This window comes from Astatotilapia calliptera, chromosome 23 (assembly GCF_964374335.1).
Source record: "Astatotilapia calliptera chromosome 23, fAstCal68.1, whole genome shotgun sequence".
Lineage (NCBI taxonomy): Eukaryota > Metazoa > Chordata > Actinopteri > Cichliformes > Cichlidae > Astatotilapia > Astatotilapia calliptera.
The window spans coordinates 24,701,135-24,722,808 of NC_137443.1; the positions used below are offsets into that span (position 1 = coordinate 24,701,135).

A 21,674-nucleotide genomic window follows, 5' to 3' on the forward strand; every position below is an offset into this window, starting at 1 on the left:
CATAGAAGTCTCAGCTTCCTTAGTAAACCGTTTCCTGATGAGTTTCGGGGCTCAGGTATTCAGGTACTCAGGTCAAACTGAATAAAGCATGAAACTCATTATGGTCCTTAATTGAGTCCGAAAGAGGACAAGCCAGTATATGCTCATTGGCTAACAGAACTTTAACCACACCTCAGTAGCCAATGAGCCAGTGACTATTAGTTTTGTGGTTAGAGCCTGTTTGTTGTGACAGGTTTCAAATGCTCAGCTTGAGGTTTTATGTGATGTCATGGTGCCTTCATCCATCTTTTACATACAGTCTATGGACAGTGCAAACTACAAAGATGTCTTTTACCTTTAAAGTCAGCTAAACATAAACGGAAAAAAAAATTGATTTCAAACTGAGACACTTGATCTTAATACTAAGAATCTCCACGAACATCCTTCTCCCTCATGACAGACACTTTCAGGTAAATTGCTTCTGAGCAGTCAGTGACTAGACTGTGGTTGAATTTGACAGCTTCTGGCTGCATGCGACGATAAAAGTGTCTGTATGCAAGTATGCAATCATGTCTGCAACAGCGACGTCTCTTGTCACTCAATTATATACATAAAGCAAGGCCAGACGTGTAGTTTTCATGTCAAAAATCTATCAGCATGTCAGTTAATCAGGGGCTAAAATATAAGGTGAAAGGAGCCTGTTTAAATATTGTAATTTAGAAAAATGACAGAAAACAGAGCTGCCTCGTTCAGCAGCAGGTCCTGGGGGTAAAATAAACAAAAATGCACTTATTTTCAGAACCCTCTTATTTAAGTTTTTTATACCTACATTGACCCAAATAAATTTTCCTTGAATTAAATGTACATGCCAGCACGTATTAACATATTTATGCAGTGTAAGAGGGCAGATTTAGGCACTTTCATCCTGCTGGCCTTGGATGAAGCCGTGTCCCTGCCATGAAATCATCCCAAAACAGTAAAAACATTTAAAAAAAAAAAAAGGGGGGGTGGGGGGGGGGGGGGGGGGTACAAATAGCCACCTGCTGCAGGCTTTCTGAGTGCATTTTAATCCTGGCAGTTTAGTGACGTCCCTAAGCACTAATTATGTGGTAGAGCCGCTCCCCACCAGAGAGGCTGCTTCTTGAATGCAGCAGTTATTTCAGTGGAAACCACAGCAGCTGTATTATTATACGTTGGGCTCAGAGGCTGTGGTTTCACTTTATTTGGGAGGTGCCACACCCGGAGAAACCTCCTGCCATGAAACCTGCTTCACCCTGTAGCTGCAGCGTCTTTACCAAGCAGAGCTCTTAATACCAGTAATTAACGCTGGTATTTAATCTGCAAAAGCTCATTTTTCTTCATCACTTCTGCAGATAAAATGTAGTTTTTTTCACTTAAACTTTATACTGCAGACTTTATACTCTTGGGCAGTGCCTCAGCTATTTTTATGTGATTATAGCTTATATATACAGTACAGCATGAGGTCAATTATCATGACTAGCTGTGGTTTTCTTTTCAGCTTTCCACCCTTGCTTTCTGACTACAGGCTTAGTTTTTAAACCATATTCAGTTCGCAAAAACAGGACTTCCGACTAGAGATTCACAAAGTGAGGGATGAGTCATGTTAAGATGATTTATGATATGAAAAAGGAACTGTAATATTGTTCTTTACCATTTATTAAAACTTATTTCAATAAATAGGATGGGAAGGTGATATAAAATCAGTCTGTGCTAATTTCTCATACTTATTTTACACCAACAGTCAATATTTTGATGACTTTTAATTTTACTTTTTTCATCTGAATACTTTCTCTTTTAAAGGTTCAAAAACAATGAAAATGATTGAAATGGAGAAATCCAACATTACAAACTTGGTTTCAAGAGTAACCAGGAACAGTCCTGAAGGCTATACCTTAGATTTAAAGGGTCACAATAAAGAATCCCAATCCACACACTGCTTAAAAAATCTATAAGAACCAGTGAAAAGCAAACATGTGCAGAAACTTGCACACATAAGTAAACTAAGACTTGCTGATATTGATAGTATGGAAGTTTGTTTCTGCCACTAGAAAAAACAAATCAGATCAACTTACTTATGAGTAAGTTTCCTGAAAGTTTCCAGAATCTAATCCAAAATTTGACCTAGAGATCTCACATAGGATACCAGCAAAATATAATTTCATTTGGGATAGCAGTAAAGAATTCTGATTCTGATTCTAATTCTGAACAAGCGTGTGGCCAGCATCATAAATCACACAGTTCATTCATAACAACTCATATACTGTCACATATGTATTGTGACAGTAAATGTATATGCATTTCAGCTAGAAATGACTTGAAATGACTTGTGAACTTCTCTGCTGTAAGGAAACAACAGAAATTTCAGTTAAAAATGGAGGATAAACCCACAACAAATTTACAGTTTGTAGCTGCACAAAATTAAACTTATTCACAGATTTACTTTAATCTTTACTTTCTGTCAGATATTTATGCATAACACCTACCTCGTTTCAAGGTCATATGCACCGAGAGCTTCCAAATAACTCGTGAACCTCTTTAAAAGTTAGAATAACTCTCATGCTAAATAAGCTAATGACACCAAATAGCTTAGCTTTACATATACTTTACATATACTCTGGAAAAGGTAGGACTGTAACATAAGCAGTCCACCAATAAAGATTAGACAAAGTTACATTCACCTGTTATAGATTTATTTTTTTATATATTTTGTTGAATCTGAAATGAAAAATGTTAATTACACTTTTTAATTTGTATGCTACACTTGACGCTGGGGTCAGCCATGTTTAAGCAGCAATTCGACCGTCTGGAAACTAACAATAACTGACTCAGTGCAAAGTAAGCAGGAAACCAGAGAATACACTGCAATGCTACGCCACCTTTTTAATTATGTTGCTGAGATTAAGGAGAAATCTTATTGTCTGTATGTTAAACTGAACATATAGACTTAGTTTAGCTTAGCACACAGACTGGAAAAAGTGAAATGTGATAAAAGCCTAATTTTGGTCTAAGCTAGCAACTAGAGGAGATGTAAGGTACGCTTAGATGTTAGATGTCTCGTTAAGAATGAATTGTTTACTACTGATGATGCTACAGCTAGCTGTTCATTAGCAAGATAGTGTTTAAAGTTAGTAAAATATAAGTATTAGCCCCTCTGAGGCTAATTAATGTTTTATATTAAAATAAAATTTGTTTAATTAGCACAAAAGTCAAGAAACTGCAAAAAAGAAAGTTTTGCAGAGATTTAAAAAAAATTAGATGAAACTTGTAAGTTAGTAAGTCATCTAGCCTGTTTGTTGACTGAAAACAAAGCTAAGCAGCTGCCACAATTAGCTTCATATTTTGGTATTTGTTATAAATTATGTTGTCTCAAGCAAAAAAATTGACATGTGAAAATTGTCAAAACTATTCAATTTTACAATTAACATTTGAATGCCCCTGTCTTTATAGTTTAATAATTAGCAGTCTTCAAAGAATTTCAGGTTACATATCCATGTAAACCTTTGCCTCTTGGCTCTAAACATGGTTATGACTTATTCACTTTTTAATTATTCAAAAATTACCCTAAATATAATTTCTGGTCTAAAGTGATACTTATCAGGCCATAGCTGGAGAAAATGTCATACATAAACATTACTGTTAAAAAAAAGAAAAGAAGGCAGATTCAGACCGAAAAACAGCTGGTGCAGATATTTTGAGGTTGTTGTTTATCCCTTTGCAGCATGAATGCTTCAGTGGAGGTATAGTTGGATGAAAGTAAGAGATGCATATTTCATATTCAGCATAGTCTTAGTCTGGGTGTGTCTTGTCTGCAACTGGCCTGAAGTCTGACCAAAATTAGTGGCCTTCTTTTGTCCATTCCATCCACAAGGCCACATCATTATAGCCGTGGCACTCCGAACCCCTTCATTCAGCCTCGACCTCGCACTGAAATAGCCCTGTGTGCTCTTTAAGTGTGCACTGCAGCCTGTTGGGGGGAAGTATTTTTGACCCAGGATCACATTTACTCAGACATTTAATTTTAGAAATGAGCCACATCTCCATCTTTGAGAAATCCTCACAAATTTTGTCATTTCAGTGTCAAAGCTTTTTATCAACTTCAAGACTTTCAAACAGTTTCAGTTTAGCTTCTTTACTAATCGTCACCTGGTCAGTGGCTTGTAGCAGCTTTCCTTGAATGGTGTCTCATTAAGGCAAGATAAGCCTTTCTGGTGTTGGTTGTGGGTGTGAATTTAACCTTTCATCCCTAAACCACAAGGCCAGTGCGGTCTGAGCTTTAGGAGGCAGAACATCCCAGTTTAACTTTACAGGACAACCACATTCTGAAATTCTGAAATAAATAAATAAATAAAACGTGGATATAATGGGGGGGGGGATAACACGGAATATGAACATAAAAGTTTCATAAAAATACCGATTAAAGTGTTTTCAGAAGCCTTGTTGAATCATGAAAAATCAGAAGGCAAGAAATCAAAGGAAAACATTGTTATTATATAAGAAAAACATGAAAACCTTGATCAATTAAGCACATGAATTGGTGATTTTATAAACCTGTTATCAGAACAAAAGCCCACAGAAGAACAGGAAGGATCCCTATCAGGTATCAACACGGAAAGCCAATCAGAGGACAGCAAAAGAAGTCATAACTTGGTGGATATCGCTCACCATTCTTAGTATCTTCTTGGCAGGTCACGGCGATCACCTGAACCAAGGTGAGGGCCAGGCAGACGATAATCCTAGAGTGCAACGAGGGGCCCATGTCTGCATGCCAGACATGCAGCGTCCTCACACACAAATCGCTGTGCAAGAGAGGAAGTCAGCGAGAGCACGACCCCGAACTACAGAATCCAGACTGAAAAATCCCAAATATCCCTGAGTGCAACACGGCTCCTGGATGAGCGATTACTGCAAACTGAAAGGAGCTCCCTCTTCAACCCCCCCACCAACACCTCCTTCTTTTACTCTCTCTCTCTCAAACTCCCTCCCTCTCTTTAGTCTCCTCTATCATCATCATTTCTTTTTGCTCTATTTCAGGGCCACCCTCCTCCTCCTACTGCATTTGCCTTGAAAGATGGCATAATTAAAGGCTGCATGAAATTAGTCCATTTGAAAGGCTGATGAAAGAAGATGGGTTGGACGGTGAATCTGAAGAAATTTTTTTTGAAAGCTACAGTTGAGCGCTGCGCATAATTTGCAGTTTGTTGCATGAACATTTTCCTTGAATAATCTGAGGCTTAAGAACAAGATCTGCAGGAGAGTTCGCTCTTTTTGTTCCCTTGCTACTCTGCGTGAAAAGGGACACCTCAGCTCATAGAAGTGGTCTGTTTAGGAAAAACGTCTGTGAGTTTGGGGTGTTCTTCAGTGGCCTTTGGTTTAACAGCCAACAAAGTTAATGTTCTAGCTGATAATATACATTTTCTTTCACTTTGGGGTTGCAGAAGACAAAAACAGAGCTCTAAAACTGTTGCCTAACCTCAAGATAATCATATCCAGCAAACATTTTAATGCCAATTAACAATCTTTTCTTAAAGTCTATTACTTGATTCCTTAACTTGGTGACGCTGTCACTTGGTGTTCGCTCGCTCTGCGGTAGAGTATCACTTCCTGTTCCTGCTCAAACACAGTGGTGTTTCTGAGTAGCTTATCTGCTTAGCAATTTAATTAACAACTTTAAAATACATTCTTTTCTCATAGTATGATCTTCATGATATTTGTAGCTCTGGAGACCAGGATTACTGAATTGGAGACTCGGCTTCGCACCCTTCATTCACCCATAGCTAGCCAGGCCCCTGTAGCTGGTGCAGCCGAAGATAGCGTAGGCCCCGCTAGCTGTTCCCCGGCAGACCCCAAGCAGCTGGGGAAAGAGGGCGGCTGGGTCACGGTGAGGAGGAAGTGTAGTAATAAACAGAAGCCCCAGGTACACCACCAACCCGTTCATGTGTCTAACCGTTTTTCCCCACTCGGCGCCACACCCGCCGAGGGTCAAACTCTGGTAATTGGTGATTCTGTTCTGAGACATGTGAAGCTAGAGACACCAGCAACTATAGTCAATTGTCTTCCAGGGGCCAGAGCAGGCGACATTGAAGGAAATTTAAAACTGCTGGCTAAGGGTAAACGTAAATTCAGTAAAATCATAATTCACGTCGGCAGTAATGACACCCGGTTACGCCTGGTCCCCTCCCCAATCAGACCAGGAGTGACATGTTTAACCTCATGTTCTCCTTAAATTGCTGGCTGTCTGAGTGGTGTCCCAGAAACAATGTGGGCTTCATAGATAATTGGCAAACCTTCTGGAGGAAACCTGGTCTTGTTAGGAGAGACGGCATCCATCCCACTTTGGATGGAGCAGCTCTCATTTCTGGAAATATGGACAAATTTATTAAACCCCCCAAAATATGACTATCCAGAGTTGGGACCAGGAAGCAGAGTTGCAGTCTTACATGCCTCTCTGCAGCTTCTCTCCTCCTGCTACCCCCCCAAAAACCCATCTCCATAGAGACTGTGTCAGCTCCCAAACAGACAAAAAACAAACTAAAAACCAGCAACAAACAACTTAAACTTAAAAAATCACAAAGAAAGAACAATACAGTATCCACATCTGAACCAAAGAGTAAAACAGTGAAATGTGGATTATTAAATATTAGGTCTCTCTCCTCCAAGTCTCTGTTAGTACATGACTTAATAATTGATCAACAAATTGATTTACTCTGCCTTACAGAAACCTGGTTGCAGCAGGATGATTATGTTAGTTTAAATGAATCAACACCCCCGAGTCATTCTAACTACCAGAAACCTCGAAGCACAGGCCGAGGGGGCGGTGTGGCAGCAATTTTTCACACCAGCCTATTAATTAATGAAAGACCAAGACAGACTTTTAATTCATTTGAAAGCCTGATGCTTAGCCTCGTCCACCCCAGCTGTAAAACTCAGAAACCAGTCTTACTTGTTATCATCTATCGTCCACCTGGGCCTTACACAGAGTTTCTGTCTGATTTCTCAGACTTTATATCTAATTTAGTTCTGAGCTCAGATAAAATAATTATTGTGGGTGATTTTAACATCCATGTAGATGCTAAAAATGACAGCCTCAACATGGCATTTAATCTGTTATTAGACTCAATTGGTTTCTCTCAAACTGTAAAAGAACCCACCCACCACTTTAATCACACTCTAGATCTTGTTTTAACATATGGCATAGAAACTGAACATTTAACAGTGTTTCCTGAAAACCCTCTCCTGTCTGATCATTTCCTGATAACATTTACATTTACAATAATTGATTACACAGCAGTGGAGAGCAGACTCTATCACAGTAGATGTCTTTCTGAAAGCGCTGTAACTAAGTTTAAGAATATAATCCACCCACTGTTATCATCTTCAATGCCATGTACCAACATAGAGCAGAGCAGCGATCTGAACGCTACCCCAACAGAGGTCGATTATCTTGTTAATAATTTCACCTCCTCACTACGTACGACTCTGGATACTGTAGCTCCTGTGAAAACTAAGGTCTCTAATCAGAAGTACCTGACTCCGTGGTATAATTCTCAAACACGTACCCTAAAGCAGATGACTCGTAATCTGGAGAGGAAATGGCGTGTCACAAATTTAGAGGATCATCATTTAGCCTGGAGAAATAGTTTGCTGCTTTATAAGAAAGCCCTCCGCAAAGCCAGAACATCTTACTATTCATCACTGATTGAAGAAAATAAGAACAACCCTAGGTTTCTCTTCAGCACTGTAGCCAGGCTGACAAAAAGTCAGAGCTCTTTTGAGTCAACCATCCCTTTAACGTTAACTAGTAATGACTTCATGAACTTCTTCACAAATAAAATTTTTATCATTAGAGAAAAAATTACCAGTAATCATCCCACAGATGTAATATTATCTACAGCTACTCTTAGTACCATTGATGTTAAGTTAGACTCTTTTTCTCCAATTGATCTTTCTGAGTTAACTTCAATAATTACTTCCTCCAATCCTCCGTGTCTTTTAGACCCCATTCCTACAAAACTGCTCAAAGAAGTCCTGCCATTAATTAATTCTTCGATCTTAAATATGATCAACCTATCTCTAATAATCGGCTATGTACCACAGGCCTTCAAGCTGGCTGTAGTTAAACCTTTACTCAAAAAGCATCTCTAGACCCAGCAGTCTTAGCTAATTATAGGCCAATCTCCAACCTTCCTTTCATATCAAAAATCCTTGAAAGAGTAGTTGTCAAACAGCTAACAGATCATCTGCAGAGGAATGGTTTATTTGAGGAGTTTCAGTCAGGTTTCAGAGCTCAGCACAGCACAGAAACAGCTTTAGTGAAGGTTACAAATGATCTTCTTATGGCCTCTGACAGTGGACTCATCTCTGTGCTTGTCCTGCTAGACCTTAGTGCAGCGTTCGATACTGTTGACCATAATATCCTATTAGAGCGATTAGAACATGCTGTAGGTATTGCAGGTACTGTGCTGCAGTGGTTTGTATCATATCTATCTAATAGACTCCAATTTGTTCATGTAAATGGAGAGTCCTCTTCACACACTAAGGTCAATTATGGATTTCCACAGGGTTCAGTGCTAGGACCAATTCTGTTTACATTATACATGCTTCCCCTAGGCAGCATCATTAGAAGACATAGCATAAATTTTCACTGCTATGCAGATGACACGCAGCTCTATCTATCCATGAAGCCAGATAACACACACCAATTAGTTAAACTGCAGGAATGTCTTAAAGACATAAAGACCTGGATGGCCGCTAACTTTCTGCTTCTTAATTCAGATAAAACTGAGGTTATTGTACTCGGCCCTGAAAAGCCTAGAAATATGGTATCTAACCAGATTCTTTTTTTTTTTTTTTTTGCCTGTCCCGTTTGGCTCTTTTGCCATCAGAATTATTGTCTAAAGGCAAAGAAAGATGCCCAACGGATTTACTTTACCAAATTGACCATCCCAGCCTTGCCATAATGGTCCATTTGATTCACCTTTTATTGTTTATTTTATTTTCACTTGCTGAATACGGGACAGACTTGACTGGAGGAAAGAAGGGGAGAAAGAAAGAGGGAAAGAGAAACAGCTGAGAAGAGGGACGGGGGAGAAGGGTAAAAAACAAAAACCAACCGAAAAAAAAATGCATATATCAATCACCTGGATCACCTGTTGAGAAAGAAAAAAGAAAACAAGCAGAAGAGAACAAGAGTAATAGAATAAACAACATCACAATGATATATGGGAATATGACAGTAAATACTAAATATTAAACATTATTGTGCAGCACATAAGATCAACAGAACACAGTGTGCTTTGAGGTAGGAGCCAAAAAGGGTGTAGTTTGTGGGTGTGATCACCCGTGTGTACACCTGTGAGCATGGACGCGCTTGTTTTTTGTTTTTTAAAAGGTTCCTTCATGTAATGATCTGCTAGAGGGTGTGGGGCGGCCACAGCCCCGTCCTCCAGGGCATGAAGCAGGTATGGAGGAGATCAAAACTCCAGACATCCAGAGGCCCCCAGAACACAAGAGACCAAGGAAGACTAACAGAGGGGCAGCCGCGCCACTGTCCCAGAAAGAGCTGAGGAGAGTCCCAGATGAGGGCTCACTCAGCAGCCGCGGAGCAGAAGCCAGGGGGAGTTGCAGTGACGCGCCCATGAGCTCCGCCGGCAGCCAGCCGTGCCTGAGTGACCGAGCCCCAGGCCGAGAGGCCGGGGGCACCCCACCTCCGAAGTGGCCCGAGCGAGCCCCAGGCTCCAGGCCCCGATAAGCGGCCGCCAAGGAGTGAGCCGGTGTGTACCCGGACGCCCATCCCCAGACACAAAGAACCACCAACGCACCGATTCTGAGGGAGTCCGCCACTGGCAGGGGAAGTGGTGGTGGGGGGAGATAGACCTCCAAACCTTGGAGGGCCTGAGATGTCCCCAGAGAGGTGGCGTCTGACACCCAACCTGACATATAGACACAGACATACAGGCACACACAGATACAAACATCCCACCCTCATGCTCTCATATGCACTTACTCCACACTCAACCAACGTGGAGACAGACATAAAGAGACGCTGTACACACGATCACACTCCCCAAGCGTACTCTACAAACCGGGTCTAGGTACCCTTGCCCCTGGAGGGGGGAACTGCACCCAGACCCAGGTGGTGTTACCCTTTTCCCTGCGGTGGGGAGAGGCAGACCGCCCCGACTCCGCAGCAGCAGGGAGGCCCCACACTCCAGACCGCAGTCGGACGGCCAACTCCTCCTCCTAGCCCCCCCCCCGCTCCAGCAGGCTGCAGAGAATGGGGGTGAGAGAAGACTCCAAACCTCCCTCCACCCGCTCATTGTAGTGTTGATGCATGTGTGTTCTAAGGTGCATTTAAAACCCAGGAGGGCATGGAGCTACCTGCCAGAGAGCAGCAGGTAAGTGCATAGTCCCTCCTGCTAGCCCTCAATGTCTATGTGTATTTAAAATTAAGGGGTGGGCAACGACGCCAGGGGTGAGGTGTACACCCTGATGGTCTTTTGGAGTCCGTGTAGCGTGCCCACCCCCAAGATCCTATATGCATGTGTAATGAGAGTGTGAGTAATGTGAATGTCTAAGTTGTGGGATAAAATTGAGGCAGAGGCAGCCAGAAGGGGACAGAGGGGGGGGGGGGGGGGGGGGGTAGCCTCCTCTGCACCCTGGTGACATACCCCTATTCCAAGGCCCTGCATGTGTGGGTGGTTGTGGTGGAGCGGGAAGAGGGAGGCAGCTGGAGATGGGGAGGGAAGGAAGGGAGGGGCAAGTGACCCCTCCCTGGGGCCAGCTCCCCCGCTGACCCCAGTAGGCACCCCCATACTCCGCGACCCGCCAGGGAAAGGGGGCCCAGGCCCATCCAGACCGGGGCCCAGTGCAGCAGCGCCTCCCGGCCCCACAGAGCCCGGGACAGTCCACCCAACCCCACCACAGAGAAAACTGCACCCACCCCACCATCCACTCATCTTCCAGACTACATAAGACAATAGACACCCAGGGTGAGATCTTCCTCCACCTCTCCTGTATCTCCCCTTCCTGCAGAGAGAGTTCCTGAAGAGAGGAAAGCTCCTGCAAGATGTGACAATCTCCCCCACCAGTTGAAGAGCCCCCCAGGTGGCTCGACGCACCAGCGGCACCCTGCGCCAGGGCTGGGCCCCCATGCATCTAACAGGATGTCCAAAAAACTCGCTGAAAAGCCTTCAGCTAATCCAAAATGCTGCAGCAAGAGTGCTGACAGGGACTAGAAAGAGAGAGCATATTTCTCCTGTTTTGGCTTCCCTTCATTGGCTTCCTGTTAAATCCAGAATTGAATTCAAAATCCTGCTCCTCACATACAAGGTCTTAAATAATCAGGCCCCATCTTATCTTAATGACCTTGTAGTACCATATCACCCTATTAGAGCACTTCGCTCTCGCTCTGCAGGCCTACTTGTTGTTCCTAGAGTATTTAAAAGTAGAATGGGAGGGAGAGCCTTCAGTATTCAGGCCCCTCTTCTGTGGAACCAGCTTCCAGTTTGGATTCAGGAGACAGACACCATCTCTACTTTCAAGATTAGGCTTAAAACTTTCCTTTTTGCTAAAGCATATAGTTAGGGCTGGACCAGGTGACCCTGAATCCTCCCTTAGTTATCCTGCAATAGACATAGGCTGCTGGGGATTCCCATGATGCATTGAGTTTTTCCTTTCCAGTCACCTTTCTCACTCACTATGTGTTAATAGACCTCTCTGCATTGAATCATATCTGTTATTAACCTCTGTCTCTCTTCCACAGCATGTTTTTATCCTGTCTTCCTTCTCTCACCCCAACCGGTCGCAGCAGATGGCCGTCCCTCCCTGAGCCTGGTTCTGCCGGAGGTTTCTTCCTGTTAAAAGGAAGTTTTTCCTTCCCACTGTCGCCAAAGTGCTTGCTCATAGGGGCTCATATGATTGTTGGGCTTTTCTCTGTATCTACTGTACAATATAAAGCGCCTTGAGGTGACTTTTGTTGTGATTTGGTGCTATATTGAATTGGTGCTAATTGAATTGAATTACATTTAGTGAACTAGTCTAGTTGACTGCCTTTTGCTTCAATAATCTTGAGGTCTGGGCTCTGGGGAGGCCAATCCATGACCGATAGTGTTCTACTGTGTTTTTCTATTCAGGTATGATTTTACTGCATTGACAGTGTGTTTGGGATCATTGTAATGCTGAAAAATGAAGCTGTTACCAGTTAGATACTTTCCAGATGCTGTATCAAAATCTCATTGTACTTTTCTGAGTTCATAAATTATCAGTTTTAACAGATCTCCACTGAACAGAACACCACTGGCTGACGCAAACCATGACACAGCCTCCACCGTGCTATGCTAAGTTTTCAGCTAATAGCGCTTTGAGAATCAATGTATTGGTGAAAAAAATCTATTTTATGTCTGTCAAACTATGTTATCTTTGGCATTTTTCCTAGATTATAATAATCCGCCATTAGGGATAATCCGGCTCAGCGGATTCCCCAACCCCTGGGTCCGTGGCCTGGGGGTTGGGGAGTCATTTGGTACCGGGCCACGAGAGTTGAGGCTCAGGTGTGAAATTTAAGGTTTTCAGGGGTTTTATCGTTAACTCGGTTTCCTGGGTCTTTTCCCAAGTTGTACTTGTGTGTCTTATTTTGAAAGAAATATTTATGTGTTACCATAGCAACCAGAGAGCATTAAGGGGCAGAGAGGAAGAAGTTGCTCTCAATGTTGTTGGCGCATTTAAGGAGGACGCTGCTAATACAGTTAAAGTTAAATACAACTACACAGTGAATTTGTGTTTATTGTTATATTTACAAAATACCACAGTTTTTGTCTTGCTTGTATCATTTTATTTTGTTGTATTTATCTGCGACACCTTAAAGGCTGATCCCTGAAAATAAAGTCTGATATTAAATTGGTCCGTGGCGCAAAAAAGGTTGGGGACCGCTGCTCTAGCTGATGATTTCTGATGATTTCAGTGTAATTTGGGAACATTTAGTGTCCACATGAAACTACATTTACAGCGGTTTATACAAATCCATATCTCTTTGTTTAGTACCAGAAGGAATTTGTTGGAAACTTTGCTATCAACCTGATATATCTGTCCAACATCTGTGCACTCCAGCTGGAGCGGTATACGGTGCGCATGTTACATCCATTCAATCTGTTTTCCAGATAAAAGCTGTTTGCCAAGTCACTATGTCAAGCTGATCCTCAGTCCCCAAAGTGATGTCCCAGAGGTGGATGGCAAAACAAACACCATGACTCCTCTGTCATTGTCTCCACTAGAATATGTTTGTTTTCATGAGTAATATTAGCTTCAGCTGAGTTGTCAGGGTCTTCCTAAAGTAACATTTCTCTCAGTGGGTGAGGTGGATTTCACTTGTTTCCTTTGCTGAACAAGACAGGAAGTGTTTCAGGTGCTTGAAGAACACGCTGATTTCTCATCATGAAGCCACCAGGGACAAAAACTCAGGCAGATGGGAAGTCAGTTCCTCTGTCAAATGAGAGCTCAGGTTCTGTATATCCATGCACTTTTTTCCCTGCTGTGATGGACTAATGGTTAGAGAAGATATCCTTTTCACTTCAGGTCATGGGGGTTAGACTGTCAAACAACCTTGTTGCCTGTTGATTTTCTCTGGGAAGACTGAGCATGTCAACAGTACATGTTTTACTCTCATTAATGTGATTTGTCACAATGGTTAAAGCTGGTATACGACCCTAACCTCATAAACCTACATTTTTATGTACAAAAATGAGTCTTGTTTTCTTGATGAAATGGCCTAAACTGGTGACAGAAGGTGAGGTTACAACTTAGAACAATATAACTGTGAATTACAGCAAGATTTTTTTTAAACACAAAAATAATACTTACAAGCAAATCCATGACTTTTTTTGACCTAAAAGTTAAAAAATTAAAGGGAGTGTAATGCATAGAAAGCTAACGCTGTCTTTAGCTTCTGTGGTAAGAAAGCTTTAAACCTTCAAACATACTATTTCTGGTTGTATAGACTAGAAAGCAGTGCAACCACAGGAGAGATCAACCCACCATCATGCATGCAGGACACACTGTGTGTGGAAGCCACCAGTCAGAAAGGTTGACATTATCCAAACTAAAAAAAGCTCAGATGCAAAAACATTTAATCCTACAAAAACCACAGAGGCATCCCTGACAAAGAGAAAAAGTCCAGACCGTTTTCAGGCTGAATGAAGATAGACTAATGGCCATAGCAGATGTTTCGTGTATTAGACTCAAAGAGGAACATGTAGCAACAATACCATCTGTATAATTCCTTTAATACTTAATAGCAATAGACTTCCATACTTTAAGTATGCCTTGAAAATCAAATTTTCCAAATACAGATGGCAAAAAGTACAAAACAGGCACTTATAATTACTTCTTCCACCTTATTTGTGAGGTGACAGGAAGGTGCAGGCCTACAGCAACCTATCAGGTTAACACACACCTCACTGTCCCATATTCCCTTACAAATTCCCTGCATTATTTAACATTTCACGAGTTTGTAAGAACACTCCCGAATCAGCTTCCCCATTGAGAGAGAGCACTCCTCACCATAACCAATACAAGCAAAGGGTGCCCAGCAGTCGAGTACAAGCTGTTTTTTTTACCTGGTTCGATATTTATGCATCTTTAGAAATGTTTGCTGCAGCGACCAAAAACTTTGTGAAGCAGGTGGGAGACACAGGGAGGTTGATCCCTGTCCCGAGCCTGAGTGAGGCTGACCGCTACCAGCCCCTCAGCCTGGTTACCAGAAAGAGGAGGAAGCATTTTTGGAAGAAGGACAAGTATGCCTCAACACCTTTCTCACTGAAAGACATCCTGGTGGGCGAGAAAGAGATCACAGCAGGTACATTAATGTCAGAAAATTCATATCTGAGTAAATATAACTAAATTTTATGTTGAAACATGAGCCTTTTCCCTTTAAAAGGTTTAAGATTGGGGAAAAATAAGTTTATTCCACTCTAAGTATTGTATCATGCTCCTGCATTTTGTTGAATATATAAAGACTGCTGTCCACTGCAGCCACTGTCTCTAATTTACATACAGTATTTTTTAAATCTTTGATGTTTTTTCGCTGATTCCAAGCAACCTATGCACCAGTGGCGGCTCCTGAAAAAAATCTCAGGGGGGGCAATTTTTATGATATCGACTAAAATGACCCATTTAATGAGTACATCAAACAACACAATTTAAATTTAAATTTAAAATGAACAACCATATTCTGGCCATTTGTATAGATTTGTAAAAATGAACATGAACAGATTTTTTTTTTTTTTTTTTTTGAATGAATGAAAAATAACTATTGAAAACAACAACTGTAAACTGATTGGGGGGGTGGGCTAAAGAGAGAAAGAGAGAGGGGTGGAGAAAGAGAGTAAATATGGCCTCAAGTCGTGATCAATTGATGCCATCAAGTCGACTAAACCTCTAAAAATCCCTGGATTGTCTGAGGAATCACTTTCATCATGTCCCCGCATTGCTAGCTCAAAAGCACCACAAAACTTAATACAATCGATGATTTTAGATAAAATATGACGGTTTTTATCTACCTCTTCGTTGTGCCTTCTTAAAGCAATCCGATGTCCATCATCTAGCTGCGCCGCTATGCTAGTTTTCCCTAGCACAGCTAGCTTTACACTGTTGTCCATATGAACTCGTGAGCTTTCATGTTTCTTGATTCGTTCGGAGAGGTGCTTTAAGTCGGTTTGTCCAGATTGTGTCCACGTCAAATCACACTTGTCACTTTTGAACAGTATGCACGGGAAACAAAAGTGCATTAGCTGTTCCACAGCCTGTCAGCCACGACTTGCGCTGGAACCAACTCCGACAAAAAGTCCTGTTGTATGCTTTTGACTTCTCCTTCGTTGCCTGGGTTAGTTGAATTTCGGGCTTGTCAGGTCCCAACTCTTTGACTTGCAGTTTTTCTGCCATTGTCCTTCTGGCAAAAGGGTAGGTTAGAAGCGATCTAACCGAATTTGGGGGAGGCTGTGCCTCAACCGTTAACAATACCGCTGCCATCGTCTCTCTCTGACCTTATAGCTCACTTAGGCTACTGACTGAGGTAAAATTCTAGAACAGCAAATCTTCGCGCGTTTTCTGCAGGGGCGCAATTTTAAGCGCCCCCAAACCATTTAATTCAGCGACGCTGATAGGTCAAATATTTATTATTTTCCCCTGGCAACCATTTAATGATAGGCTATTTCGCTGCATATCAAGGGCGCTTTGACGAGCGCCCCAGAAGAAGAAAAACACCGTTTGTTGGTTGAACTTTAATGAGTCAGCTGGTGAAAATGTTAAAATACGCCTGGCTGTATATGGGCACACACATAGTAAAACTATCATTGATGAATTTTTTAAAAATATATATTTTTACTCCTCCACATTTGGGGGGGCGGAGCCCGAGTGCCCCCTATGGGCCAGCCGCCACTGCTATGCACCAATGAGCTACACGCCTTAAGGACTGAACGGGAACACATTTGCATAGGCTGAATTTCCCAGAGGAACCCACCCGAGGGATTAATAACGTTTTATCTAATCTAATCTGAAAACGCTTATCTATAAGCTTTGTGTAGGCAAACACCCCAAACAGATGTAACCACGCAACCATAAAACAAGCATAAAGCCTTTATAGTCACGCAACCCACCAAAAACTTTGCAGTCATTGCTTTGTTGCTAGCAGATTGCCATGGTCACCGGTAGTTTTCTCATGCTTGTCTGCAATTGGCTGCAAGTGAAAAAGTGCGACGCAAAATGATCATAGTATGTCTGTAGTCTGTAGTGGTTTTATGTCAGTAAAACCTCAATTAAAATGTTATATGGATACATGGACAAAAAGAAATATAAAACCCAACATATCTGATTTACTATCTGAAAACGTTGTTACCTCCACTAAAGTTTCAAATGAACTTCTGTAGGTTCTAATAATCTTTAGCCTTAATATTATTTAATTATAATAAGTAATGTTTGCAATATGGTCATCTTTAGGTTTCACAACAAATCTTAACTTAGGCGAACTTTGTTTTCTCTAATCATTTACAACCCACATGAGCAAATCTGGTAGCTTGTTATGTTTCTGAGGTGACCACTGTTTATGTTTGTGGAGTAGGAGCCCAGGAGCTTAACAAGCTAGCTAGTTAGCAAGCAGAAAAACATCTAATATGGCTCATTTGGGAGCTTTACTATTAGCTAGGCTAGTTGTATCCCCTTGCTCCTAGCTTTTAATCTATACATAGAAAACCAACTGTTTTCTTGTTATTATTTATCACTATACAGTTCTTCAGAGTATTATCAATCTAACGCAATAATAAAACAGACAAAAAAAGGCTAACAAGCTAATCTAAGCCTATTGCCAGTCATTCTGAAAGCATTTTTCAGCACGTAGCAGCCATGTTGTTAATACTTTCACTGTAGTTAGACAATAATTTTAAAGTAATGTGCAGAGAATCACAACTTTGATTATTTCCGTGGTGAAAAGGACATCAAAGCTGCATATATTCACCAGCTTAATCTGACTGATAAAGCAATTCCTCCACCAATGTGGTGCTGCCCATCTGCTTCAAGGTTGAATGTTGTACATTCAGAGACGCTCTTCTGAAAATTTTTGTCATAACAAATAGTTCTTTGAGTTCTTTGGCTTCCTGTAGTTTGTTAGAGTGAGACATAAAACATTTTTATAGTTTTCAAGTTTTTGAGACATGATTAATTTTCTTCATTCTAAGAAAAAAAACCAGTTAATTTCTTAAATAAACATTTTAACACTATAAAAAATGTTTCACTGCTGCCACAAATATTCTAAAATGTACTTTAATTGTTAAAGTATATGTTATATGTTATATAAGTATTATTTAACCTATGCATGAACAGATACCATTTTACTGTTGGGACTGGAGTCGGACCTACTTACAGTTAATGCTTACAAAAGCATAAGTTAACCATAATCTTAACTATTGTTTTCTTTTGCAGGGGTTTCTTCTTACCAACTCCTCAACTACGAAGATAAATCTGATGTAGCTCTCAATGGTCGGTTAGGGAACCACATCATCAATGATGTGGGGTTCAACATCAGCGGGTCAGACTCAGTGGCTGTAAAAGCCTCCTTTGGCATTGTGACCAAACACGAGCTGGAGGTGCCAACGTTATTGCGTGAACTCAACTCCAGGTATATGCATTGACAGACAGGGTATAACAGCAGCTCAGCAGGGGCTTTTATCTACATGTGCTGGATGTTAAAGCATCAATATCATGATAGTTTCTCAATACAGATTAGATGAAGTTACTTTGAGGTAGTGCTTTATTAATAATCAAGTAGAAGGATATATTTCTTTAATCAATTATTTATCAATTTGAAAAGTAAGCATAAAATACCCTAGGAAAAGTTCTTAAATTATGGCACTTTGTAAATCGGATATTTCAGGTATCTGCATTGAAGTATTCTCCTTATGTCCACAATAAGTTGTCTGACCTTCGACCTCTTTGTTACACGGAGAATGTGAGAAGAGGGTTTCCCTGTATAAACAATCATGTTATTCTACACCTTCATACATACATACAGGGGCTACATGCAATTGGACAATACAAGCCAGAGATGTTGCCTTGCTTGACTTTAACAGGTGTTAATGAGTTCATGTTTAATTCAAGCTCTCATTTTTTGATCTTCCAGGAAGGTGGACCTGGATCACTGCCTGATTCGTCAGTCAAAGGAGAGCGGACGCAGTGTCCTCTGTGTTGTCGTGGAGAGTATTCGCACCACGCGTCAATGCTCTCTGACCGTGCATGCTGGCATGAGAGGGACCACCATGAGGGTAAAAATACCTGTAGTTGTTTTATCTTAACACCCTCCAGGACCAAGACCCATCCAGGGTTAGAATTAGATTAATGTTTACTGGCTTTTCATAAGTTTTTTTTTAGCTGTTTGATGAGTTTTTTAAATTAAGCTTCCTTGGTAAGATGAAGAAAGAGTAGTTCATGCTTTTACACCTTTACTGGGATACCTAAACTTGTCTTTAAGAGTCTCAGTGATTTGGTGCCAGCCTACTTGACTTAACCTTTAAAGCCCTACACTCTTGATGTTTGGAAACCAACTGCTCTTGAATGTTCCTAGATCCAGCCTCAAAAACTAGATTTTTCAGTGGCTGTCTCCATTCTGTGGAACAATTTACTCTTTCACACAAGAGCTGCTCAATTACTCAACCATTTTTAATGTGTCTTAACGCCCACTCACATCCTGGGCCATTTGACCTCAGTAAGTCACATAATAGGGTGGGGCTAGGCTTCACAATGGGTTCACCCGAAACCTTGGCTGATTGTGACCCACCTCGGCTCATGTGATTAGATAAAGGATCATTAGGGGGTCCATGACCCTCTTGGGGACGTTCCCATATGGCTGAAAATCTGGGACTCTCCACCAGTTGCTTAGAACTGAAAAAGCTTCTCAGATGAGAGTTGAAACATCTTTAAGGAAACTTAGAGAAGTCCAGATGCTTTTCTTTCCAAGCTCCTTAGACTACGATGACCTTGATGACTGAGAACCTTCACAGATATTTTTAAATATTCTTAAATAAAACTCCTTACTTTCACTCACTGCCAGTTCTAGTTGAGCTCAGTATCCTGGCTTTTACTGCACAAATAGTCTTATTTACTTGAATTATTGTTTATTTAGATAAGTTTTATTGACTTTTATTGTTTATGTATGTGTATTTATAGTTTAATTAGTGATTGTAAATCGTTAATGTATATTTTGGCATAATGTGTACAGCACTTTGATCAGCTGAAGTTGTTCTGAAAATCTGCTATAGAAATAAACTTTATGTCTCTATGTATGTAATGGGGCCATGCTTAAATTCATAACACTTATATTTAAAACAAATGCGTCAAGGGCAGTGAACAATCCATCTCCCAATCATTTACTCAAAATAACGAGCCCTAACTCAATCATTTTTCCCTCACCTAATCCCAAATTCTCCGTTTAACCGCCTTTTCCATGTGTAATTATCAGCTTCCTGCTTTGCTCCAGTTTCAGATTGACGACGGCAGAAACCCCAAAGGTCGAGACAAGGCCATTGTCATCCCAGCTCACACCACCATCGCCTTCAGCATCTGTGAGCTCTTTGTTCGACTGGATGGACGACTTGGTAGGTGGGCAAACCATGCCAATCGTTAATTAGCCAATTAATTCATGTTTATGAGATGAAGCACTTCAAATGGCTTTGAAGTGTCTGACCCTTTGAAGTTTTAGCTTTAGTCTTTAAAGCCTTGCAGGCTAACTGTCACTATGAAAGCAGGTGAACTTATAGTCAACAGGTAAGGTGACAAAATCTGTATGAAGAACTACGTGAAGTGTAAGTGATGAAATAAGTCTAAATGGTCAGAAACAGTCAAAAATGAAATACTCAAAATGATTTGAAACCATAATTGTGAGCCTGCGTGACATTTATTTGAGTGTTTGAAGCTTGTCATCAATTTGGGACGATGGTGGTTGTAAAAACATCCGTTAATTACTGAATTGGTTTGATAACACGTTTCATGAAATCATCTAGAAACAAATTATTCTGAATTTCAGCTGGGCAACGCCTGTAACCTCATCTGGATTTCTGGGACTTTATCTAATGGATAAAGTGTCGGATGGCAGATACTTTACCTGTTAGGCTGCGTGACTCCTTGTGTTCCTGTAGTGAAAATCACAGAGGGACTCTGACACTTCAGTACCAGCTAGTGAACACACATTTGAAGTCTTGGAATGAAGTCATAAAGTGTTTTAAATAAGAATTTAATGTTTTTGAGTGATTGAACACAGCATCCAAGCTAATGTCCAGGCATTGAAGGAACTTTTAGACCAGGTTCAGTCTCCACACTGGCCACCCCTTACTACAACTACTAAAGTTTTTGAAGTGTTTGATACTGCAGCAAGAATAAACTTTTAGCATAGCAAAACCATAACAAATCTTACTCCAGCATTCCATAGACTAAGTTGTTATTAGAGATATACAAAGTCAATAATGAAATTTTGATTTGTTACAAAAATAATAATAAACAACGCACATCGCCTGGCTTTCTTCTTCCTGTGTGTCAGATATTTGTGTGGCTCCGGAGTCACAGGGAGGCTTTGAGCGTGAGCAGATCAGGGAGCAGCTTGGTGGTTTCATTGGTCGCTTCTCCATGGGGCGACTACGCCGCTTCCTCTCTGGGATCATCTACGGAAACCCCTTTAGAGCAGGTATGATTACAGTATTTTTCATTAAATAAACTGACCCATCCTTCTGATAGACTGAGTCCACTGTAATCCAACCCCTGTGTAGATGACCGAACATTCGAAGAGCTCACCCACTCTGACACCTACATGGACGACATGGTGACCGACTACTACGAGAAGGCTGCCAGCATGACGGACATTTCCACCGCTTACTTGAGGGAAAGCTCACATACAAGGGTCAACCTCCTCAAACACAACATCCCCAAGGGCCCCTGCGCACTCTGCGGGATGGGCAACCAACGGCGGGAAACCGTGTACGGCTGCCTGGAGTGCTCGACTGGGGGCCAGAAATACGTCCGGCTGCATGTGGTACCCTGTTTTGATCTCTGGCATAAAACCTTGAGGTGAAAAAGGCCTTTTTTTCTCACAAGTGATACAAGTGCGACTGTTTATCACTCCTGCCGACAGCCTCAACACACCATGT

The 21,674-nt window shown here is 41.3% G+C and overlaps 2 protein-coding genes across 2 annotated transcripts in view; one reads left to right on the top strand and one right to left on the bottom strand.

The window, feature by feature from the left end:
• The window catches only part of LOC113016460 (uncharacterized), a 35,484-nt gene extending 30,572 nt beyond the window's left edge, over positions 1 to 4,912 (bottom strand). Inside the window, exon 1 of the mRNA XM_026159299.2 lies at positions 4,663 to 4,912. Coding sequence (XP_026015084.2) covers positions 4,663 to 4,756 — 94 coding nt within the window. The 5' untranslated portion in view covers positions 4,757 to 4,912. The remainder of the gene's footprint in view (positions 1 to 4,662) is intronic.
• Positions 4,913 to 14,385: 9,473 nt separating this feature from the next.
• Positions 14,386 to 21,674, top strand: pjvk (pejvakin). Its single transcript, XM_026157610.2, has 6 exons — positions 14,386 to 14,848; positions 17,965 to 18,160; positions 18,662 to 18,803; positions 20,015 to 20,132; positions 21,071 to 21,214; positions 21,297 to 21,674. Exons 1-6 carry the CDS (start codon positions 14,638 to 14,640, stop codon positions 21,596 to 21,598), a joined length of 1,113 nt encoding a protein of 370 aa, XP_026013395.1. The 5' UTR covers positions 14,386 to 14,637; the 3' UTR covers positions 21,599 to 21,674.